General features: G+C 49.2%; 1 protein-coding gene across 12 annotated transcripts in view; it reads right to left on the bottom strand.

Moving 5' to 3' along the window:
• SMARCA4 (SWI/SNF related, matrix associated, actin dependent regulator of chromatin, subfamily a, member 4) overlaps positions 1–24,904 on the bottom strand; it is a 93,675-nt gene that overhangs the window by 20,229 nt on the left and 48,542 nt on the right. For 7 of the 12 annotated variants that reach the window (XR_002827020.1, XM_023746831.1, XM_014447994.2 and 4 more), the window contains 14 exons: positions 20,662–20,728; positions 19,676–19,786; positions 17,874–18,116; positions 15,600–15,713; positions 14,605–14,712; positions 13,413–13,499; positions 12,540–12,586; positions 11,285–11,451; positions 9,085–9,248; positions 6,571–6,798; positions 6,207–6,305; positions 5,873–5,950; positions 4,912–5,130; positions 320–582 (listed from right to left, as the gene is read on the bottom strand). Coding sequence is in view for 11 of the 12 variants with exons in the window: in XM_023746831.1 (XP_023602599.1) it covers positions 320–582; positions 4,912–5,130; positions 5,873–5,950; positions 6,207–6,305; positions 6,571–6,798; positions 9,085–9,248; positions 11,285–11,451; positions 12,540–12,586; positions 13,413–13,499; positions 14,605–14,712; positions 15,600–15,713; positions 17,874–18,116; positions 19,676–19,786; positions 20,662–20,728 (1,995 nt within the window). In the remaining variant the exon portion in view is untranslated. Of the gene's footprint in view, positions 1–319; positions 583–611; positions 1,079–4,911; positions 5,131–5,872; positions 5,951–6,206; positions 6,306–6,570; positions 6,799–9,084; positions 9,249–11,284; positions 11,452–12,539; positions 12,587–13,412; positions 13,500–14,604; positions 14,713–15,599; positions 15,714–17,873; positions 18,117–19,675; positions 19,787–20,661; positions 20,729–24,904 lie in introns of those variants that run through there. The other 5 variants (XM_006105948.3, XM_014447998.2, XM_006105947.3 and 2 more) reach the window with 4 other exon arrangements.

The following is a 24,904-nucleotide window of genomic DNA, read 5'->3' as shown; positions in this document are numbered from 1 at the left end:
ACCATAGTCATGAGTGCCGGCCATGAGATTGGCACCCATCACAGCACCGAACTCCTCTCCTTCCACCTCACCTCCTCACTAACCTCAATCTCACCAGCCACACCTCATCGTCCTGGGGCCTCTCCACCTGCTGTTGTCTCTGCTGGAGAACTCACCCCCAGACCTCCTTCCATCAGGGCTTCTTGGCCTCCCCACCACGCTATTTCCCTCTCCCCATGCTGACACCACTTGTCTGCTTCCTTGTTTAACCAATGACTGTGGAATGGCACCTGAGGACCCACAGCATCCACCCACCCACCCACCCCATTCCTCAGCTTACCTGTCCTTATACTTGATGACAGCGTCCACAATCTTTTTCATCTTTTTGGTGAGGTTGGGCGGGTTGGGGGAGAGCTTCTCAGCAGGTGGCCGCCCGCGCTTTTTTTGCTTCTTGCTCTCCTCGTCCTTGTCGCGGCTACGGGTGCTGGTGGTCGGGGTGGAGGAGCCGGCGTCGCTGTCCCGCTTGCGTTTTCGCGATGATTTCTTCTGCCGAACCTCCTCTTCGATCTCCTCCAGCGTGCCCTCCTCGATGGCCTTCAGGGTCAATAGTGGTAAAATAGGACAGCCAGCACCGAGGTTGACAAGCAGAGGCCGCGGCGCAAACCCATGGGTTCTGGCTGGGGCAGGACACACACCAGGGCTCTCAAAGGCTCCAAAAGGCCACGAAAGGCCAGAGCACACCCCACCCACGCCTGTCCTTCACAAACAGAGGGTTGTACTTTAAAAATTAAAGAGTCGTATCTTCACTCCCGTGTAATGGACTCCTGTATCCCTCCACCCAGAGGTGACACTGTTAACACTTCTCTGGACCCGCTGCATCTTTTTTTAAAATTTGGGGTGAAACGGTTTTAAGTGCGCAGCTCAGTGGCATTAGGTACATTCACATTGTGTGCAGCCACCACCACCATCCAGCTCCAAGATCTCCTTGCCCTTCCCACGTACATGTGCACAACTGAGACAGCACGGAACTGTATCCACGTACCATACCATGACTCATGTTTATGCTTACTATATCCGGGACGCATTTCCTGTCGCTTTTCTGCAACATAATTTTTAATGCCTGTTAAGTATTTTATTGCAAAAAGGGCCATAATTGTTCATGGGCATTTGGGTTATTTCCACTATTTGGGGCAAGTGTGACTACTCTACATAATGGCATGACTGACATCTGTCTTTTCTATACAGATTACAGAAGTGAAGCTGTTGAATTGAAGGACATCAACGCGTACAATGTTAATTTTAAAATGATCCCGATTTATTCATTCTGAATAAGTAATTTGCATGTTTAAAACAAAGGGAAGGGAAGCCAGGTTTCCAGGGGAGCTTGGAATCATAAAGAGAGGGGGGCTGGACTCAAAGGGATGTGCTGGTCATTCGTCTCTCATTTATCAGCTGTAACTATGAAATGGGCAGGGGGCCTAGCACAGAGGACACAGCACTGAACAGAATCAGATGGACACTAATCAGACAGACTTCCCACAAACGTGGGTCAAGTGCCAGGAAGAAGGGTGAGTGGTGCTCTGATTGTGGAGCAGACCTGTCCTGCTTAGAGGTTCAGGAGCTTCCTAGAAGAGGTGGCACAGAAGCTGAGAACTGAAGGATGGGGGGAGGAAAAGACATCCAGGCCACAGGAACCGTATGGAGGGCTTGTGGCAGGCAGGAGGGACTGAAAGAAGGTCAGCACAGGGGAGGGCATGTACTGCAGGCCCAGTGGGGTAGGTGAAATACTGTCCCCCGCCCTGGTTGGAGCATCGGCCCGAGCACCAGAGACACAAGTTCAATTTTGGTCAAGGGCACATATCTGGGTTACAGGTCTAATCCCGGCCCTGGTTGGGACGCATGTGGGAGGCATCCAATCAATGTGTTTCTTTCACAGTGATGCTTCTCTCTCTCATTCTCCCCCTCTCCGTCCCTTCCTCTCTCTCAAAATCAATGGAAAAAAATATCTTTGGATGAAGATTAAAAAACAAAAAATACTGTTCCCCAAAATATCCAAATGGAACCTCAGAATGTTATTTTATTTGAAAATAAAATCTTTGCAGATGTTATTACTTAAGAATCAAGCAAGATGAGTTCATCCTGTGTTAGGGTGGGCCCAAACTCCAATGAGGGTGACCTTATGAGAGACAGAAAGGCCACACAGAGGCACAGGGTAGAGGCCATGTAAAGATGGAGGCAGAGAGTGGAATGATGGGGCCACAAGCCAAGGAATGCCAGGGCGACCACAAGCTGAAAGAGGCATAGAAGGCTTCTCCCCTAGAGCCTTCGGAAGAAACAGGGTCCTGCTGACACCTGGATTTTAGAACCCTAGCCCTTCGGGACTGTGAAAGAATAAATTGCTGTTGTCTTAAGCCACCAAGTATGTGGTAATTGTTATGGCAGCCCTAGGAATATCTAATATCTGGGTTTCTAGTCCCTGGGCCTGCAAGGCAACAGCCAGCAACATTCTGAAGGATTTTGGCACATAGGGGATAAGAGTGCCTATCAAAAAAGTAGTGCCCATTACACATCCACTATTAAGAGAGGAGAGTGCCTGTTTTGGGCAAACATATTTATTATTAATGTAAATTTTATTGAGTATGACATATAAAAAGCTATGTGATCAATGGGGAAAGAACAGTCTTTTCAACAAATGGTACCAGGACCACTGGATTTCCACAGGAAATAGAATGAAGTTTGACCCTAAATTATTGCTATATACAAAATGAACTTAGAGGATCATGGGCATAAACGTAAAAGCTAAAACTCTAAAACTTGAAAGAAAATATAGGGGTAAATCTTTGTGACCTGCATCTGGTGAGAGATTCCCAGACAAGATCCCAAAGGATAAGCAGTAAGAGAAAAATAAACTGGGCTTCATCAAAATTAAAAACTTTGTGCTCCAAAGGAAACCATGAAGAAGATAAACCACAGATCAGGAGAAAATATTTGCAAATCACACATCTGATAAGAGACTTATAGAAAAGATAATACAAGTGGCTAATAAGTACATGAAGATGTTCAATGCCATTAGCCACTAGAAAAATGGAACTCAAAACCACAAAGAGACACCACTTTATACCACTGGAATGAATAAAATAAAAAAGAGATAATAACAAGTATTAACAAGGATGCAGAGAAATTCCCTCATATCCTGCTGGTGTGAATGTAAAATGGTGCAGCTGCTTTGGAAAACAGGCAGTCCCTCAAAAGGTTAAACATAGAATTACCATTTGAGACCCAGCAATTCCACTTCTAGTATATACTTGAGAGAAATCAAAACACGTCCTCACAAAACGTGTACACAAATGTTCATGGCAGCATTATTCACAATAGCCAAAAAGTGGGAACAACCCAAGTGTCCATCAACTGATGAATGGATAAAAATGTGGTATATCGTACAATAAAACATAATTCAGCCTTGATAAGAAAGAATATGTGCTACATCATGGATAAGCCATGAAAATATTTTGCCTCGTGAAAGAAGCCAGAAGAAGCCAGACATCAAAGGATCACATGTTGCATGATGCTATTTCTATGTAATGTCCGGAATAGGGTGACTGTCAAGGGCAAGGGGGAATAAAGGGAAGGAAGACAGCTAAAGAGGAAAGGGCTTCTTTTTTGGGATGATGAGGATGTTCTAAAATTGGTTTGTGATGACAATTTCAAGACTGATAATATAGTAAAAACCATTGACTTGTACATCTTAAATGGGTGAATTTTGCAGTATATAAATTACACCTTCAAAAAATGTATATAAAACATGAGTAGCATATGGCAAAAGGCACTCATTGTCTCAAAAATGTGGGGGTGGGAATGCTCCATGGAAGCTGATACAGCTCTGTAACTGGGCCTAAGTTCCCTCATCAGGAGTTTTCTTCTTGGCCCCGGAGCCCTGGGCCAGAAAACAGGACACTATACCCACTCCTCACAAAGGTTTGCCTGGTTCCCTGGCATGTTTCAACGGCCCCTCTCATGCATATCTCAGTGGGTGAGTTTCCAAGTCTGGGGTTATCTGAGCTCATAGGCAGGGACCGGGTCCCAGTTAACCCAAGGGAACCCTAGGGTGTACGATCAGAGGCCGTACCTCTCATTCTGGGATGTGGCACTCAGCAGGGTGCAGCAAAAGCCATCACCAACCTTCTGGGAAGAGTTGCTTCAGGGACATTTTTATGAAACAACTTCCAGGTTGGATTTTTTAATCATTACCTCTGCACTCAGAGCCCCCAAACATGGGGAGGGGTCTGATTTATCACTACAATTCCAGTGTCCATGCAGTGGGCCCTGGGCTGGGGCCCTGACTCAGCATTCTGCAACTACAGCTACAGGGCTGGGTGCTACCTGCTGAAAACGAGTGTTGACATCACCTCTATTAGTAACTGTGGTTGCAGTCTCATCAGCAACTCACTTCCTCCTCCTTCCTCCCCAGCCTGGCTAGGAGTCCAGGTCCTAAGGTGACGTACTTTTGGGGTGATGTGTCCAAAGCAGGGCTACCTGACCCCATCAGCATTTCTGAGCAGCTGGCAGAGCAACTGAATGTTCACTAATCTCTGGCTGTGTTTCCTATGAACCGGCACTCAGGAGACCTGCACCATGCTGAGATCGGCAATGTTTTACTCTAACCCCATGAAGAGGTGAACCCTCACACGGAAGAGGCCAATTACATACAGCAGTGAGTTTTGAACTGCTTGGGGATGGCACTGGTGCTCTTTCCTGTCTCTGGTCGGGAGGAATTGAGCAAACCTGACCCTATGTTAGAAGTGCTGCTGTCGTGAATGAAAGCCAAGAACGGCTGAAAGGAACATGCTCAGGTTTTGGACAAAGGTAGAGCTATCGTGGTGTGAGCCTCTCCTCCCCCAGCCCTGCTCCTCGCCGGCCATCTCTGGCATATACCTTGAGCCACTGCTTCTCCGTCAGTGAGTCACTGTAGTCCACCTCCTTGCGGTGGCGGGAACCACGGCCAAACATCTTCTCTTCTTCTTCCTCGCAGGTCAGCCGCTCCACCTCCGCATCGTCCTTGATGATCCATGAGGGGAGCTCATCCTCCTCCATCAGGCGTGGCTTCCGCTTGGGGTTGCGGGCTTCCTCACGCCTGCGGTCCAGATCCATGCGCTGGGGAGCAAGAAGAGGGTGTGGACAAGGAGAGGCATCAGCACAGGGAGAGCCAGGAGAACATTCAAGGGATGTTGATAAGGGGCTGCTTCTTTGCCTCGGGGACCAATGCCCCAACAGTAGTTAAACAGCAGCTCTGGGTATTGCTAAGGCCAAGGTGGCCTGGCTCCTACGTCAGGCCCTGGCTAGGGGCTCTGCTTTAGGGACAGAGAAAACTGGAAAGGACTGACGAATTGCATAAGGGAGCCGAAATGGGGTGATAGCTTCAAAGTATAGTCTTGCCAGGAGGCACAAAGCCTGCTGGGGCCAAGAGCCCAAACTAATACCATACTTCTCATCCAGAAGCATGAGGTATTGGTGGCCAAGGTGTTCACCAGACCCTTGGCTTTAGACAGTATTAATATCCCCTTAAAGCGAACTTCAAGGGAGCCTCAACAAATTCAAGAGCACAGGTACTGAGGGTCACAAATGAGAAGGATGGCTAGGTGTGTGTCCACTACCCCTCTGACACTCTTAGGACATGGAAGAAAGATGGGTCAATTAAGAGGCATTGTGGGGCCACCCCTAGCTCCATTATCACCCAGGGACTCCAACATCACTGAGAGTTTTTGCTCTGTTTGAAGTCATCAGGGCAGGGCATGTGAACCCCTCCAGGCTCCCAGTTCCAAATGGGTGGAAAATTGAGCTCCCTAAAGGTGTGTGAGGCGGAAATGCCACCTCAACTCCCGCCTGTGGTGCTTACCATGAATAGATCAAACTCCTCTTCGTGCCGGGCAATCATCTGATTCACAGTTTCATCGTCGGGCACCTCATCTTCTTCCTACAAGATTTCCCATGATTAGTTCAAGGGTGGAGAGGCCAGGATGGGCGGTGGCCGGGCTCGGAGGCGAGCGGCGGCATCCATGGGAAATGAGCTGGTGGTCCCAGTCCGGCTGCAGTGGATGGCGACCCACACAGCAGCGAGAGGCACACACACACACGCACACGCACGCTCCGTGGGATCAGGGCCCTTGCTGGCCATCTCAGCCGAGAAGCCGAGGATTGAATGGGCATGGAGACTGAACTACCCCTCTCACCTTTAGAGGTGGCTCCTCCAAGTCGGGGTTGACGCCCGCTGGCGGAGGGGCAGTGTGGGCGAAGCTGGCACTGCCGCTGCCCGTGCTGCAGTGTCTGCTCTGTGGATAAATAGAGGACTTCAGTCTCCAGGGCTGTCAATCCAGCGTCTTTCACCAGCAGTTTAGAAAAAAAAAAACCACTTCAAAGAAAAAGCAAGTACTCATCCTCTTTCCTTTCAGCCCACACTCCCTTTACTCCAAAGGGATGCAAAAAAAGAAAAAAGAAAAAAAAAGAGTGCAAAAAAGGTAAAAAAACAAAAATGAAAGCCACTCATGCATTCACCACTCACGCTGGGGAGGGGGTTGGGGCCGGTGCTGCCCTCACCTCGTCCTGCTCCTCATGCTCCAGGATGGCCTGCAGGAAGGCACGCCTCTCATGGCTGGAGGACTTCTGGTCAAACATGCCGGCCTGGATCACCTTCTGATCGACATTGAGCTTGTACTTGGCCGCAGCCAGAATCTTCTCCTCCACACTATTGACTGTGCAGAGGCGGAGCACCCGCACCTCGTTTTGCTGCCCAATGCGGTGGGCTCGGTCCTGCGCTTGCAGGTCCTGAGGAAGAAACACTGGTCAGCCCCAAGCAAGCACTTTAGAGTTTTAAGGGGAGGTCGACCTTGCGAAGCCATTGGGAGAGGTGGGGCCTTTTGATTATTTTGTGCCTGCCTCTTGCCTGGCCATTCTGCTAGTCCCAACCAGGAGCCGCCTGGCCGGGAGTTCAGGTACAGGATCGGGAGCCTGTGCCAGGAAGATTTCATCCTGAGTTCCTGCAGAAGTGTCACTTTCTTAGTGAAACTTGAGAAATACTCAAGAAGATAGCACAGTTTTGGAGGACATCCCCTGGGTGGTTATATCCCAAGCAGCTCCTATCGCAAATGCATGGGTTCTCTTGCCTACCCCAGGAGGGCCCTGTGCTCAGCGTGACTGTATCACGGTACCATTAACAGGATGGGGGCGAGCTGGATAGCATGTTGGCGATGCCTACTTTGGTTGTGGACCCTAGTACTTCCTTACTGTGCAACCAGGCCCGAGCTCAACCTCTCTGAATCTCAGGTCTCACTCTGTTCACACGAGCCACTCTCCTGGCTATTGTGTACATGAGAGGAGCGAATGGGCATTGAGTGCTCAGTCCAGTGCCTGGTGTGGAACAAGCTCTGATAAAGTGATAGCCGTGACTGCCAACCCAATTTCGATCATCACCCCCCAGCATAGAACCAGGAGGGATCCCACGAAATATTGTGCCAGGGGGCTGGGGCTGTTTGGGGCTGAGCTCAAAATTAGTACCTAATGGGGGACACAGAAGTCACACCTGCTTGGAGATAGGAGTGTCCTCTCTCCACTGCTGGGTGCCCTGGCTTGGCCAGCATGCTTCCTGGCAGGGCCAGCACGCGATAGCAGCTCCCAATCCCTGCAGTGAGCTTAGTGGCCTCTGATACTGCCCAGGGTAACAGAGGGAGGACAGGGCTCCACAGGAGCTTCTGCCTGCTGCCTGCTTGCTGACAGTAGAGGCACACCCCAACCATCTCCTGGGAAACTGGCCAGTTGTCGAAGTCCAGGCAGGAACTACTCCCCAAGCTGACAGTAGAAAGGGATGCTAGCAAACACCCAGGGTATTCGTCCATCAGATGGGCTATCATTTACACACTGATAATGGGTGCCACCAGGCTGTGGTAAGAGTATACTCACATCTCATCAGTGGGAAAGAAACCTGGAAGCCTTCTGGAGGCCACTTGGGCAGAAGCAACTCTATCATGAAGGGGACACACCCATGAACCAAGCAATCCCACCTCTCAAGGTTGACCTGGCTGGTGCTCTGAGAGAGCAATAATAGGGCTCGCTGAGGGGGCTAGTGGTCATGCCAAACACCAGAACCCAGATGTCTGATAACTGGACTTTGAGTTAAAAGTCTGAGAGCCACTGTAAGCTGGGACGGCCAGCAGCTGATCAATGCTCACACAGAGATGAAACACCCCAGCAGCTAAAGGGAAGGGACATGTCCTGGAAAATGCTATATTTTTGTGAAAAAAAAAGAACACACATATTAGATGCTGGCATACACTCAGAGAAGAGCAGGATGGGTGGGGAAGGGGAAAAATGGACTCTACATTAACTCTGAGTTATTGATATTTTCCATTTTTAAAGTTCAGAAAAAGTTAAATATTTTAAAACTATTGTATCTCTAAAATCACATCTTTGCACCTACTGGCACGTGTCCCCATGGAATGTATACAGGTAAGAAACAGAGCAGCAGTACACAAAGTGCATAAAAGATGACCCAGGTTTTGTTTACAAAAGCAAACGGCCTAGGACTTCCATCATAAAACAGCGACGATTACTGCCAGCTGATAGGAGTGGGGCCTTTTCCATTTTCTGTCCACATGTGTGTTAATACCAGAATTTTTTTTTTTTTAAATTGATTTCAGAGAAGGGAGAGGGACAGAGAGATAGGAACATCAATGATGAAAGAGAATCACTGATTGGCTGCCTCCTGCACGCCCCCCTGGGGATCGAGCCCGCAACCCAGGCATGTCCCCTTGACCGGAATCGAACCTGGGACCCTTCAGTCCGCAGACTGACACTCTATCCACTGAGCCAGACCAGCTAGGGCCAGGCTTCTTTTTATATATGTAACAATGGAATATATTTTTGTCATATCAGAACAAAAAGCTATTTTTGGTTTGAGAAACAGAGGGGAATGAATATAATCTGGGCTTCTCTCCAAAAGCATCAAGCACTGTAGGTGCTGCTCCCAGGCCTGGGAGATTTCAAGGAGGCTAGTGGCGTTCATGAGGCTCTCCCTGAGCCTCAAGCTTCTCCATCCAGGGCACCAGGGGCTTTTACCTGGTGGGGGTTCCAGTCACTGTCAAAAATGATCACAGTGTCAGCCGACTGGAGGTTCAGGCCGAGCCCCCCGGCCCGGGTGCTGAGCAGGAAGATGAAATACTCGGAGCCGGGCTCATTGAAGGTTTTCAGCAGCATGCCCCGATCCTCCGCTTTTGTGGTTCCTGCCAGGTACAAGGCCAACAGGGTTAGTGGGGTGACTGAGGGGGAGATAGGAAGTAGCAAAGAGAGACACAGAGGAACATGTGCTTTGGAGAACAGAGACTGCACCTACATGTGACACCACTAAAAGCCACTCTCCCCATCCCAGAAGGAAAGAATGAGCCCCATGAAGATGGCTGCGCCTCCTCCGTATAAAACAGGGATGCTGCAAGAACTAGACCAGGTAGGGGCTGAAGCCCAGAAAACACCCAGGCAACAAGGGCTCCCCAGCAACTGACCAGAGGCCAAGAGTCTGCCCTCAAACCTACTGCAATGAGATTTCTTGGTTCAGAGAGAATCGCCTACATGCAAGCACACAGGTGTCTTATTTCAGCGGCTCATTTCCCTTTGGGCAGGACAGGCTTCTAAGAGTTACAGGGACTCTCAGGTGTTGGCCCAGGACAAGGTCCTCAGCATCATGAGTACCAGAGAGGCATGTAAGTACTCACGATGCTATTGCTGCCAGCTCAGAGCAGAGGTACCTTGGCAAATTCAGGAGTCATTTTTGGTGATGAAACAAAAATTAAACACTTCCTGCCACTCACCTACAGGTCCCAATGAACAGTGCAAAGGCCCACTGCCCTCCAGATGTGCCCACAGCTACAACAGATCTAAGGAGGGGCTGAGGCCTCAAGTGGGGCAGGGGCAGGTCCAGGAGGAGGGGCCACCTCCCCAGGTGCCTGACCTGCACCCTTACTCTTACCACTCCGATGGTGGAAGGCTCTATTTTTATACAATGTGTCACTGAGCCCCCTTCCTCCATTCTTTACTAGTTTCTATCCGTTTGGCAGTGTCCGTGAGAAGTACTAGGGATGAATCATGCTTAACCCACAAAATCCTCATCCTTATGGAAATAACTCGTCATGGAAGAAAGGAGGGAAAAAGGGTAGGTGGACGGGCACTGGGGTGGGTGAAAACACGCTTTCCAAATACTGTACAGCCTGTCCTTTGGAGGGTTGGGATGGTGACACAGAAAAGAACAGGCCCTCCCAGAGGATGGAGCAGCTGGAGAGGCCAAGGCACAGAGAGAAGAGTAAGGTGAGACCCATGATCAGATTTGTGTTTTTAAAGGTTGCCCTGGACAAAAGTCCAAGAATGGGCTGAGGAAGGCAAGATTCAGGGCATGTTCTGGGACCGATAATCAGCCCAGCAACCACCAGTCCGTGGTCTGTGAAACCACAAGATGCAGAGTGAAAGACAACACAGCGATACAGAGGTTTGGGGCATCTGGCCATGGAGATGGACTTGGCAATAGGCTTAGATAAAGATTCTGAGTTGTGCGGGGAATGAAGAAACTATCTTATCCATGTTCACCCCAATGGCACTCAAGTTCATTTTTCTCATGAACACCATTGATTCTTGCCATCTGACAGAGGATGGGGACTGCATGTTGTCAGCATCTCACTCAGTCCACTCCTGCCCCAGGCTCCCGTGTGGTGGGGTAAAGGCAGGAACACTGGCCTCCCTATGAGAGTGCAGGGTCACAGCCAAGCAGTTCCCAGGGTCTTGCTACTCTTACCCCTGCAGCATCCAGTTCCCTCCTCTCTTTCCCACTCAGTGCTCATGGTTTGAGCAGGAACAAGCCTGGTTCCAGCTCCAGGCCTGATCAGTGACAGTGGCACTGACACCTGGGCAGTGGAGATGGGCATGTGGCTCACAGCAGCTAATGAGGGCCAGCCCCTGGAACTCTCTGTTGGGGACACTGCGCAGGCAGAAGGGCACCTGGAGAGTATGTCAAGGACAAAGGCACCAAGAGCCCAGGAAAGCCCCTCCAGCATCACCTGAACCCTGGCTCAGCTGTGCCCACAGGAGGAGAATACAGCCCTCCCTGTAGCCCTGAGAGCCTGTGTCACTGAGCGTGCTGCTGCACTCACTCCTGCTGGGACACCTAGGGGCTCGGACCTCGTCCTGCCTTGCAAGGGAGGGCACATTGGCCAGAAGCTCTGCCAGCAGTGGATAACGAGACCCCTTAACAAATGTCTCTCTTGGTCAGACTCACCATCGAGCCTGAGGTATTTAAAGCCACGATACGCAAAATAATCTTCCATGATCGTCATGAGGGAGGTCATCTGACAGAAGAGTAGCACTTTATGGTTGGTGGCACGAAGTTTGGGCAAAATTCTATCGAGGAGCTCGAATTTCCCTGAGGCTCGGTACAGGTCCAGCCTGGTGAGTGGAGGGAGGAGGGAAGAATACACACAATGTTAACAATGGCACATAGTAGGTGGGCAAAGGAGGAGGCACGGTCCCGTCTCCAGGCTGAACTGAGCCAGCCTACACAGGCTGGTCATCAGGGGTAAGGGCACACAAGTGACTTCCTAGGCAGATCCCCTACCCCCATAAAGATTCAGCAAAGCCATTTCAACCCAGCTAACACACACTCAGGCCATCCTTGGTCAAGGGTGGCCATGTAATCATCATCCAACTTGGATACTTGTGAGAAGAGACGCTATTAGTAACTAGGCAACGTCTCCATTTTGTTAAAGAACCAGAAGCCATAGCTCACACTGTAGAGTGCCCACACTGAGCCACACACAGGGCTAATGGTCACTGCAGCTCCTCTCAGTCACTGCAATCCACTACCCCTGGCTTACAGATGTGGAAACTGAAGCTGGGGACAGCATAACACAGTTGCTGCAGTGCCTGGTCCAGGACTCAAACCCACATCTGTGGGAGCCCATTAAGCAATTCGGAATAAAAAAGGACAACTCAGAAGAACGTTTTACTTTTTGATGTAGTGCCTCTACTCTTGGAAGTGGCTTAGTAACCCAGAGAAATGATGGTGTTAGCAAGGCTGCTGGCAATGGTGAAATCTAGATGCAGCTTCCACATCGAACACCAGGGCTTAATGAAGCCTGGGCTGAACGTTATAAACAATGCCAGGGAAAGCACACCCATGGCAAGGTGGGCAGCACACCATATAGAGGATCTCCCTGTTGGCAGGCAGAGTTAAGGCTCAGAATGGTGAAGAAAGCTGGTAACATTCACAGAGCCTTGGGGGAGGTGGCAGAGTGGGGCCTGGAAACCAGGTTCAACCTTAGGAATTCTGCCCTTTGGGATTAATGGTGGACAACTCTCGTGTGGAGGATTTATTTTCTTCCTTGAATTTGTCTACTTTTTCTAAACTTTCGGTCATGAACTTAATGCCTTTGAAACCAAACCAATGTAACAATAGCAACAGAACCAACAAAACATGTGAGAAACACCACCACATGGCCCGCCTGCCCACCCCATACAGCAGGGAAGCTTCTCACCCTTGGACGATGCCACCGGTAAATCCCAGGTGCTCGGAAAAGGACTCCTGCAATGGAATGAGAGACAATTCAATGGGGGGATGGGGGGACGGGCAGAAAAGTGCTGCCCAGCACCATGCCTCTGACCCCTCACCCCAGTGCTCAGTGCCTGCCCACAGTGGCTCTGAAGCCACAGATGTCAACTACAGGTCTTCTATCCCACCCGTGTATGTCCCTTCCCCGTGTTTTTCCAATGAAGGAAAGGTAGTCATGATATAACACTCAACCACCAAAATGAGCACACAAGGAGAGTGTGCACCGGAGACCATCCTGGGATTGCGGAAACAGAATCCTAGGGGAACCAGGGGTATTCAAACAACCCAGAAACATTATGCCAAAACACAAACATATATGTGTGTGCTTTTCAGAAACAAGAATCCAAATTCTTAAAGGGCACCGTGGCCCAAAACGGTATGACCCGGAGACTTCCTGAAGAGGAAAGCTGCGCTGAGTCGATGCCATGACCCAGGATGGCCCCACGTGTCACTGAATGGGAAATGCTAGTGGATCAATGAACAGAGGCAGTGTGACCCCACAAGGTGAAAAATGACCCAGAGAGGAGTTTCCTAATAATCTGTGGTTATCATAGGGTGGGCTTTCAAGGACTTCCATTTCTATCACATTTTTTCTACACTGTTTTGATTCTTTCCCATAAGCACTTGCAAACAGCAAATCAACAGAGATAAATGTACAGGCATTGTCTATTTAAAATATTATAAACTATTTTTTTTTAAGTTATCAAGGAGAAGCAATCTAGCTCTGCCTATGGGATCAGTGGCACCGGCTATCCCCGGTGATGGGTGCTCAGGGCAGCACCAAGAGGGGGGGCCTCACCTCGATGTGCTGGAACATGTACGGGTGGTTGCAGATCTTCCTCAGCTGCATGATGGTGTTCATCAGGGTCTTGGTGCCGCCTTTGCCCTGCAGAGGAAGAGAAGAGTCCCACGTCAGGCCTTGTCCCAGGATGGGGAGGGATGGGTGGTGGAAAGAGGATTGTGGAAGGAGAAGCTTTAGGGGCAGGTATGGCTTGTGGCAGAGAAATGAGGAGTGAAGAACTGGCTCCTGTGGAAACTCAGAGGCTTGAAACCAGCTCTGGGGGAGCAGAGACTACCGGGCGCACTGGAGGGATGGAAGGTGGGAAGGAAGGGAAATAAGAGTGAGAGCTAAGGCTGAGTCACAAACGCTTTTTGAAGCCAGCCTCATTCTTGTGGCAAGTCTCTGGGGGCTGCAGCCGGATGGGTCATAACTTAGGAAGATTGCTGGCTACAGGGTGAAGGAAGGATTCAGGAGTAAGTGGGTGCCGTGGGACAGAAGTAAACCTGTAAAAACGCTGCTGCCATAGCTCAGGTACAAAAGGGCCCTAACAAAACATCTAGAGGAGGAAATGGGGAGGTAGGGCTAAGCTTGAGGTACTGGGTGTCGAATCAAGAGACCTGGGATGATAATTTCAGTTCAGGTAAAGGATGGGGTAGGGGGGCACTGGGACCTCAGAGAAATCCCAGAAGTCAGCAGCCAGCCCAGCTCCCACTCCTCTCCACTGTAACACCACCCCCCTGCCCAATGTCACTTGCTAAAAAGGTGAAAGGGCTAAGTGTTCATGGCTGTTGGGGCAGCTTTTTCCCAGATGGGAAGGTGGGGCTCACTAAAACATTCTAATTCTGTGGGAATTAGTGCTGGGCCCTGTGCTGCCACTGTCACACCCATGGAGGCTAACATTTCATAAACAAAAAGGACATCAGACAACATCTGACTTGGGAGGCTCTTGGGGCCCTAAGTGTGCCCCAGAACTGGTCCATGAGCCTCTGCGCCCGCAGCCTTACTGACTGAGCCCATTGACACCAGCCATGACTTAAACAATAGCTCTGCAATGCCCTCGGGATCAACACTTCATGCGGCCTAGACCACAACAATAAGCTCCAAGAAGGTGGGAGACCTGCAGGTTACAGTGTGCACAACCCCACACACCTGGCTGCCCCGAATCCACCCGCCTTGGATACTTAGGTGGGGAAGTGGGGCCTGGGCAAACCTTCTTGTCCTTCTCAGAGCCATCGGTCAGCAACACCCCCTTGGCCTGCATGTGCCGGTACAACACACGTTGCAGAGCAGACATGTCGCACTTGATGACGTACTCCACCTGTAAGGGACACACAGCGCCATCAGTGGGGGTGCAGGGGTCCTGAGCCTAATCCCCCACCTGAGTGCATCTATCTCTGGCAGCATCCTGGGCCCTGGGATGTGTGCTCTGATCAAGGCACACAGGGGTGATGGTGAAAGGGCCCCAACAGCTGGGGACATGAGGGAAGTGATGCACCAGGACAGAGAAACATGGAGGGGGAGTCCTGGACTGCTCTTGCCCCTACGGCATCTGCTCGCTCCCTTTCTTTCCCACTCTCAATGCTCAAGGTTCCAGCAAGAACGAAGACTGATTCCAGCTTCAGGCCCGATCAGTGATAGCTCCACAGCCACCTGGGCAGTGGAGAGATGGGCACGTGGCTCACAGCAGCCTAATAAGAGCCAGCCCCTGGAACTCTGGGGAAAGAGATGGGCTGCCTCTCTGCTGGGGACACATGTGGCCACCTTCTAAAGGCCTCTCCAAGTATGACTAGAGGGGTAACTGGCCAGGAACCCCAGCCCTGCCGGGGGAAAGGAAAGGGAGCCCTGGGGGCCCACTGTGGTACTGGTTCCCTGAGCAAGAATTCAGGGCCATTTCAAGATTGGGGAGCAGCCCTGAGAGCCCATGGTCCCAAGCTGAGCTTGTGACATAGTTGGGCAGGACCTGCCCAAGCATCTGACCCACTGACAACAGGTGGGATTCTGTACTCTAACCTACCAGTCCTGCCTTCCACTTTAGTGATCTAGAGGGGGTGAGCAGCCATCCCTGGGATGGATTTACTCCAGAATGACAGGGCAAGGCCAGGACCATGAGACCACAGGCCAGGGACAACAGGAAAGCCACCTGGCCAGGCTCACCCTAGGGAAGCCCTGCACTGTGGTTTCTTCTACTTCAAATCCTCATGGTACCTTTTCAGGCAACTGAGCTTCAACCTCCTTCTTGAGCCGCCGGAGCAGGAAGGGCCGTAGCACTTTGTGGAGGCGACGAATGATGAGGATGGTCTCCTCCTCGTTTAAGTCCACCTGGCATGCCACGAGAAATGGAAACTGAGTGTTACTTCCAAAGGGGGGACATCTGGAGTCACCCTGTGCCCTGCCCTGCCTTCACAGACTGCCTTCTGTTTTATGGGGTTTGGCAAAACAGAAAGGGAAAACAGAGAGGATCTGAGCCCTTCCCTAGAAATGCCAGGACGTGGAACCAAGGACCCCAGGGCACCACGTTCCACAGGCCTTATAAAGAGAAACATAGCCCTAACCAGTTTGGCTCAGTGGACAGAGCGTCGGTCTGCGGACTCAGGGGTCCCAGGTTCGATTCTGGTCAAGGGCATGTACCTTGATTGCAGGCACATACCCAGTGGGGAGTGTGCAGGAGGCAGCTGATCAATGTTTCTCTCTCATTGATGTTTCTAACTCTCTATCCCTCTCCCTTCCTCTCTGTAAAGAATCAATAAAATATATATATATATATTTTTTTTTTTTTTTAAAAAGAGAGAAACATAGCAGCATACAGTGCTGCTTCCCCACCAGCATATCTAAATGAAAGCTAAGTGGCACGATGGGGGGCACATTCATAAAGTATTTGGTGTAAACCAGATGCTTCTCATGGAGGGCTCTACCACTGAGAACCCCATATCCACTCTCATTTCAGCTGGGATAGGATGGAGGGAAAGAAATACTGCTCTCCCAAGGTGACTGCTACTCTTGATAAAAGGTTAATTTTAAAAAAATTTTAAAAAGTGAAAAATAAGCCATGGCAGGTGTGACTGGGTTGGAGCATCATCCTGTACACCAAAGGGTGGCAGGTTCAATTCCTGGTCAGGGCACATGCCCAGGTTGTGGGTTCGATCCCCAGTCTATTGATTTGTGTGTGTGTATGTATGTGTGTGTATGTGTGTGCGTGCACGTGCGTGTCTGTCTCTCTTTCCATTCCTTTCTCTAAAATAAATTAAAACAACAAACGACATACTTTACAAAAAAAAAAAAGGTTAAAAATAAAGTAACACCTGAACTTTTCTTCTGTGGGTCCCCTAAAAAATCTCTTGGCAAAGCTTTTGCTCAACTTGAAAATAAAGGAAACTAGAGCATTTGCTTCTCAGTTACTGGATGGGGGTCCTGGTACTCTTGGAAAGGTCTGTTTCTCCTTCAGAATGGCTTCAGCCTAAGCTGGTGTCAAGGAGGGGTACCTCACAGATGATGCTGGCAGAGGCCCCTCTGCACACATGGTGTGGTGGCCCCAGCTGTCCTGCACCTGTCTCAGGAAAACCTCATAATCGGGAACTAGAGGGCAGTGACGCTCATTACCCGCTGCAGTTGTACCTACTTCCTCAGTTGCCAGGCTCTGGCGGCTTAACTGCCTTCAACAGAAATGCAGCTGGCCTCAAAACACAGTTTAAACCCCAATAGCATAGCAGCTCATTCTGGAGTGTGCTTGAGGAGTTCATCAAGTGATGAGGACCTAGCCCCATACAGCCCAGATGCCACAGTCTGGTTTTCAGTCTGCAATGCCACCCATGGCCATTTAGGCCTTGAGATCCACCGGCCATAGAGCTCTTTAAAAATGAAATACACAGCCCTAGCTGGTTTGGCTCAGTGGATAGAGCGTTGGCCTATGGACTGAAGGGTCCCAGGTTTGATTCTGGTCAGGGGCACATGCCTGGGTTGTGGGCTGGCCACCCCCAGTGAGGAGAGGGGGGGCGCGGGTGCAGGAGGCAGCTGATCAATGATTCTCTCATCATTGATGTTTCTATCTCTCTCTCTCCCCCCTTCCTCTCTGAAATCAATAAAAATAAAATTAAAAAATACAATACACAGAATATGATGTTACTCCTGTGACTAAAAACTTTTGGGCTTCCCACTGCCCTTAGGGTAAATCCTTAAAGGGACCAACAGGCCCCTCAGGCCCTCCAACTGCCCCTTCACACCCTTGCTCTGGCCCCACAGCTCCCTCAAGGCCATATTCCTCACTGTGCCCTCTCTGTGTCTGGGGCACAGGGTCAAAGAAGCCCCAAGTGTCTCCCCAGAGTTAACCTCCTCAATCACTGCTCTTCTCTAGGACCCTGACACCTACCACAGTCCCAGCCCGTTGTGGTGGGCACTCAATGCACACCCAGCTCCTCTGAGGGTGGCCCACGACCACAGTTCCCTGCCCCATCTCACCACCGCAGGGCTGGCGCGCACACCCACCTTTTCTCCAGTCATGGCAAAGGGCGCATTGAACCACTGCTCAAAGGTGCTGCAGCTCTTAAAGATGGTGGGCAGCAGGAAATTGAGGAGTGCCCAGAGCTCAGGGAGCTTGTTCTGCAGCGGCGTGCCCGTCAGCAGAAGGCGGCGGGGAGCCACGTAGTGCGTGTTGAGGACCTGAGTCAGCTTGCAGTGGTGGTTCTTCATGCGGTGGCCTTCATCCACGATCATGTACTTCCAGCGGATCTGCAGGCCCAAGAGCAGGCGTTTAGAGGAGCAATACTCTCACAGCCATTGGGCAAGAGGGCTCCATGTGGAAGAGCTCATTGAGGCATGACAATGTCCCCTGACAAGGGACCAGCCCACCGAGAGAAAGCCACACAACATGCCTCTATAAAGAATGGGGTACGCACGGACAGACAAGGAGACATGCCCGTGAACTATACTGTTGGATGAACAAAGCAAGTTGTAGATAGTCTGGTTTCCTTCCCAAAATTACATATGCTAGTCTGTAGCACAGAAAAATCGTCAAACAGCACCTCCCCTCACTGGTCAGAGCAGTCGAATCGGGGGGAGAGGTGCATCTACAGGGGACTCAGTGTGGTAATGAGTACATTTTCCAATCAGCAGGCTGTGCCTTTAAAGGTAGAGAGGCTCAGGCAGGTTCTGAGTATGAGCCTGGGGGCTGGGGCTGTGCTCTAGAACCTGTCCGTGGCTACACATCTGATGGGTGGGGGCCAGACATTGACTATATCAGTGTGTGGCCGTCCTGAACTTTAGCCTCTTGGGGACAGAGTGAGGCCTGCGTGACGCAGAGTATGTCAGATCTGGCTGGTGTAAGGGCACAACAGCCTTCTCCCACGAGGAAACTCTGTTGCAGAGTGTTTGCTAATTAAAGCCGCTGTCAGGTAAGCACAGATAACTTTGTATTGAGTCAGAGGGTGACCACACAATGTACATCTGCTCTCTGGGCCTCACTCTCCTCATCTGCAGGCTCAGAGATGCCTATTAAGCATCCGATATCATCATTCTGACCAAGTCCCTGAGGTGTGGTAACTTGTAAACATCTCCATCTTGGGTCAAAGACTCTACCCTCTACTTCACTCTACTGAATGGTTAGAGGTGAGACCAGATGCATCATCTTCAGCTTCGACCCCTCCTCAAACCAGGAAACAAGGGATGGTGTCTGTTTTATATCACTATGTTCTCAGTAATTCAGTATGGCCTAACCAGAGCCACCTTCACAACTACGTCAGCTAAGAAGCCTGTACAGCCCCCACCGAACTTGCCAGCCCAGCAGCCCAAGGCTGACGGGCCACACAGGGCCTCAGAGAGCATCATGGGCTGGTTTCCCATGGCTATGCTGGGGGAGGCACAGTCACTGGGGGGGGGGGGGGCTAAGGTCGCTGGAGACAGGTAAAGACAGGCTGACTTCTCCATGGCCCTATCAGGACACTGCAGGAAGACAGGTGGGTCAGGAGGCATCTTGTGTGACCAGGCTCTTTGGGAAAAGCCCCAGGAGAAGCGAGCACACGTGCAATGTAGGCGACCCCATCTCTGGATCTAATCCCAGGCTAGCCTGGGAAGAGAGAGGCAAACCCAAGGTCACCTTGACAGGGACCTTGCATATACACAGCAGCTATCTTTATACACATGTGCAGGGGAATCAGTGAAAAATTACTTGCAAGGGGCTTTGAGAAGATGTTAAGTGTTCACATTCATAACAATCCTGGATCGGGCCGGATCACATGCTCCCTGATAGCACTGAGTGCTTAGGGCTGGTGTTTTACATGAGGACACGCTACCTTCGCAAGGATGTGCTTGTCTTTAATGATGTACTCGTACGTTGTTAGCAAGACATTGAACTTGCCACTCCGGAGCTGGGGGACGAAAGCCCGTCTGGCTGCTGGAGAGCCCTGTGAAGAAGAGAAGACATGCACACATCAGCCTCCAGGGGAGAAGAATTAGGTGAGCTGCTGGCAGCTGTTCTCTAACCGCAATGTGCTGAGTGCCAAATGCAGGGGGCGGAGAAAGGCTTGTGGGTTCTCTGGGAGGCTTGCTGTCTGCACCACCATCTGCCTGAGTCCCAATGGCAAATCTGCTCCCCACCTCTTCCTGGGTCCCTCTCAGGCTTCCAAGCTGAACACCAGGGCATCCTCCTTAAAACCTCCCACCCGAGCACTGACCATCGAGATCATGTCCTGACAGAAGCTCCAGCCTATTTGCAATTAGCAAACCTGCCCAGTCCTGCTCCCAGGTCCAAACTCCTGAACCATATGACCAGAACCCCAGAGTTCTTCAGGTTCACATTCCACACAGATTGATTGCCACTGGGTCCCGTAAGCTTTTGCCAGAAATACTTTTAACTCCTCAAATGTATCAAGTTTCCTCCAAACATGCTGTCCCTTCTGCCAAGACCCCTCTCCCCAGCATGAGCAGAGAGCCTCACAGCACAGGGTGAAAAGCCTGGTCCCTGGAGTCTAGTGACCAGACATAACCTGGCTCTGCAACTAAGTGGCTGCATGAGGCCCTGTCTGCCTCAGTTTCCCAACCAGGAAAACAAGTACAATTAAGTCCCCACTTCACAGGGTGAACTGATAAGAAATAAACATTACCCCCCAAAACAAGTGACCCCAAACCTGCATTAACACCACGATCCCAAGTATATAACATAGGAAAATGCGCACATATGCCTCATTATTAATACAAGTTGACTTCCCTATTCACTATCTGTATTCCTTACTCTCCTACCCTGCTCTCACCGATGTCCACTCCACAGGCTGCGACATACCTTGTAGGACACCTTCACCACGGAGGGAGCCCACTTGTCAAATTCGTAAGCCCAGTTTGACAGCGTTCTAACGGAAACAAGGAAGGAACAGTCAGGTTCTAGTTCAGTCAACAATAGCTCACTGTTCATACCAATGTCCACTGGGAAGTGAGGCCAGTGTGGTCGTGGCGCTCAGAGCTGGCAGAGTGACTGATGGTCTCCAATGGGGGCAAGTGAGGGAAGGTGCCGTGGGAGGGAGGATCAGGGACACACAAGTGTGGTGGCAGGTACAGGGTCAGTGAGAAGCCTGGGTCGGCCTGGATTAGAGTTGGTCGGCCAGAGAAGGCTGAACCCAGAAGTTGGACCTTAGAGACCAGTTCTCTGTCATCACTATGGGTCACAACCATCTGTGGGAATAAGCTATATTCTATAAACCTGTTACCAGGAAAAAAGCACAGACTCATGGTGCTTTGTTTCAGGTTCAGAACCATGCTAGATCATGCTATGGAACCTGGGAGTACGGGAGACACCATCTGTATCTTTATGCCACCTCAAAATAAAAATGACAGCCCTAGCCAGTTTGGGTCAGTGGGTAGAGCGTCAGCCTGCGGACTGAAGGGTTCCTGGTTCGATTCCGGTCAAGGGCATGTACATCCCCAGTAGGAGGTATGCAGGAGGCACCTGATCGATGTTTCTCTCTCATTGATGTTTCTAACTCTCTATCCCTCTCCCTTCCTCTCTGTAAAAAAAATCAATAAAATATATTTAAAAATAAATAAATAAAAATGACAGCCACTGAAGGCTCCTGCCCAATAAGACAAAGAATGAAGATGGAACCCAGCCGGCATAGCTCAGTGATTGAGCGTCAACCTATGAACCAAGAGGTCATGGTTCGATTCCTGGTCAAGGCATATGACTGGGTTGTGGGCTTGATCCCCATTGTGGGGTGTGTAGGAGGCAGCCAATCAATACTTCACTCTCATCACTGAGGTTTCTATCTCTCTCTCTCCCTCTCCCTTCCTCTCCTGTAAGCAATAAAAATATATTTTTTAAAACCAGAGGGAGGCAGGACAAGCAAATGCATGGTAGAGAGTTGCACATCCCAACCAGTGGATGGGACAGCTGAATGCTCAAAGTCTAAAAACATTCTCAGGAGCACAGGTAGCTTCTGGCTCGGAGGAAATGACATTTGACAGACTAGACCAGCCGTGGGCAAACTACGGCCCGCGGGCCGGATCCCGCCCGTTTGAAATGAATAAAACTAAAAAAAAAAAGACCGTACCCTTTTATGTAATGATGTTTACTTTGAATTTATATTAGTTCACACATACCCTTTTATGTAATGATGTTTACTTTGAATTTATATTAGTTCACACAAACACTCCATCCATGCTTTTGTTCCGGCCCTCCGGTCCAGTTTAAGAACCCATTGTGGCCCTCGAGTCAAAAAGTTTGCCCACCCCTGGACTAGACCCTTGTCTGAAGATCAACACATGGCAAAACTTCACTGAAGAGAAGGGGGGAAAGAAGCCAACTTAAATAACCTTGGAGAAAGGTGTTTTAACTGGAAATGTAAGCCTAGAAATGAAAGGAAGTGGATCTGAACACAATACTCTAGGTCAGCGGTTCTCAACCTGTGGGTCGCGACCCCTTTGGGGATTGAATGACCCTTTCACAGGGGTCGCCTAAGACCATCGGAAAACACATATATAATTACATATTGTTTTTGTGATTAATCACTATGCTTTATGTTCAATTTATAACAATGAAAATACATCCTGCATATCAGATATTTACATTACTATTCATAACAGTAGCAAAATTACAGTTATGAAGCAGCAACGAAAATAATTTTATGATTGGGGGTCAACAACATGAACTGTATTAAAGGGTTGCGGCATTAGGAAGGTTGAGAACCACTGCTCTAGGTGGTAAAGTTGGTTTGCATGGGCTAACTTTTCTGAAAGTACTGTATATGTACAGTGGGAACAAACAAATAAATGAGAAAACCCTAGAATGAACCACATGGTCCTCACTGAGAATTGGAGACCACAGTATGACTATGTTTAACTTTAACAGAGATACGGATGACTAGACACTGTTATCTATGTTATGATGTTAGGTATGTGTATATAAGGCTTAGTACACATATATGTATTTCCTAGTGCTGCCCGCTGAGAGGGCCTAGAAGTATGGACACCCCAGAAGCAAGAAGCCCTGCTACATCTAGGTCTTGGCTTCCAATTCCATTCTCTAATAAGATAAACCAGGCTGATTCTAGGCCTGGGTGGAAAATGTACATGCTGAGCTTGGAGCACCTTTGGGTGCCAAAAAGCCAAGTGCTCAAAACACCACAGTGATGGGAGCATGTCAAAGGGACAGAGTAGTCAACTGAAAGAGCTCCTCCCTATGGCCATAGCTGGAATAATTTGAGCAACGAAATAAACTAGTACTGGAGTATAGCCCCAAATATAAAATAAATATGCATGAGTCCATACTGATAGAAATGATTAAATAAATTAACAACTGGGAGAGAAGAAATATTCTGTACAGAAGAATTCCAAATAATTTATGTATTTGTTCCCCCCTCAAGGAGGTGGAGCTTAACTGCCCTCCTCTTGTGTATGGGACGAGCAGAGTGACCTTCTTACAGAATAAAGTATGGAAGGGAGAAAAAAGAGAAACTTCACAGCAGACACCTCACAAACACTACCTCAGCCAGGTGATCAAGGTCAACATCAACAGTGAAAAGTCATGTTGACAGTAACTACCTTATAGTTTTCTGTCCCATGTAAGCATGAGAAAAATCACCAGACAGATCCAGACTGAGGGAACCCTACAAAACACCTGAGCAGTTCTCCTTAAAACCATCAAGGTCATCAAGAACATGGAAAATCTGAGCAACGGTCACAGACCAGGGAAGGCTAAGGAGAAGTGACGACTAAAGGTAATCTAGGATCCTGGAATTAGAAACCAGACATTGGGGGAGAACTAGTGAAATACAAATAACGTCTGGAGTTTAGTGAATAGTAGCGTGACAGGGCTGGTTCCTGAGTTGCATCAAATGTAACACGGCCATGTAAGATGTTATCAGCACCAGAGCAAATTGGGGGAAGGTATCTGGGAGCTCTCTTTAGTATCTTCACATCTTCTTCATATGTCTAAAAGCATTCTGGCCCTGGCCAATTTGGTTCAGTGGATAGAGTGTCAGCCTATGGACTGAAGGGTCCCGGGTTCGATTCCAGTCGGGGGCACATGCCCGGGGTATGGGCTTGATCCCCAATAGAGGGTGTGCAGGAGGCTGCCAATCAATGATTCTCTCATGTTTCTATCTCTCTCTCCCTCTCCTTTCCTCTCTGAAATCAATAAAAATACGTTTTAAAATAGATAATAATAATAATAATATAAATAAATAAATAAATAAATAAATAAATGCATTCTGAAGTAAACACCAACCACAATACAATGATGATGGGGATGTGTTAAAACCAACTGGAAGGGTCTCCCCAAGCCAAATCAGGGACAATTTAAGGAACAAAATCAATAATGACAGTGTCCACTCTGGACTTCTATAATGATAGAGCCCACTGTGTTGGAAAGAGAAATCCACTATTTGGTACCTCCCACCGTAATAATCATTTCAAGTGAGACTCAATTGATGGATGCTAAAATTACTGGGAAAGTATGATGACAAATAGGATATTATATGGTTTCTAAGTGCCTTCCCACATGATACTTATGAATTACAAAGGAAAACTCTTAGATTTATGACGGGAGGGGAAAACTGGCAGGCACCACATACCCAAGATCAAAGTTACCCTCACCTGGTGCCTCTTGACATGAGGTCCCAAAAAGAGCATGGCATCCCTCTTGGGGGATTCTTGCCAGAATTTCAGAAATAGGCACATCTCACACAATCTGAGGAACAGCTTGACCAGGATTCAAGTGGTAAGATCATGAAGGACGAAGATGGACTGGCAAACTGTCACAGAGATGTGACAACAAAATGCAAAGTGGGATTCTGGACTAGAAAAAGGTTATAAATGGGGAAATAGACATTTGAATAAGGTCTCTAGATTCATTAACAGTATTAAGTTATTGTTCCCTTCATGGTGTTAACTGACCTAGTGTAAGATTTGGGAGGCCGGGTGTATAGGAATTCTTTACAATATTTTTGCAATTACTATGAGTTTGAAATAATTTTAAAATGAGAAGGTAAAAATAAACCCAGGCTGCAGAACAGCACACTGAAGAAAGCTGTGTG

The sequence above is a fragment of the Myotis lucifugus genome, unplaced genomic scaffold (genome assembly GCF_000147115.1).
Source record: "Myotis lucifugus unplaced genomic scaffold, Myoluc2.0 scaffold_738, whole genome shotgun sequence".
NCBI lineage: Eukaryota > Metazoa > Chordata > Mammalia > Chiroptera > Vespertilionidae > Myotis > Myotis lucifugus.
The sequence above is the reverse complement of the archived record's forward strand: the minus strand, read 5'-3'. Positions and strand labels throughout refer to the sequence as shown.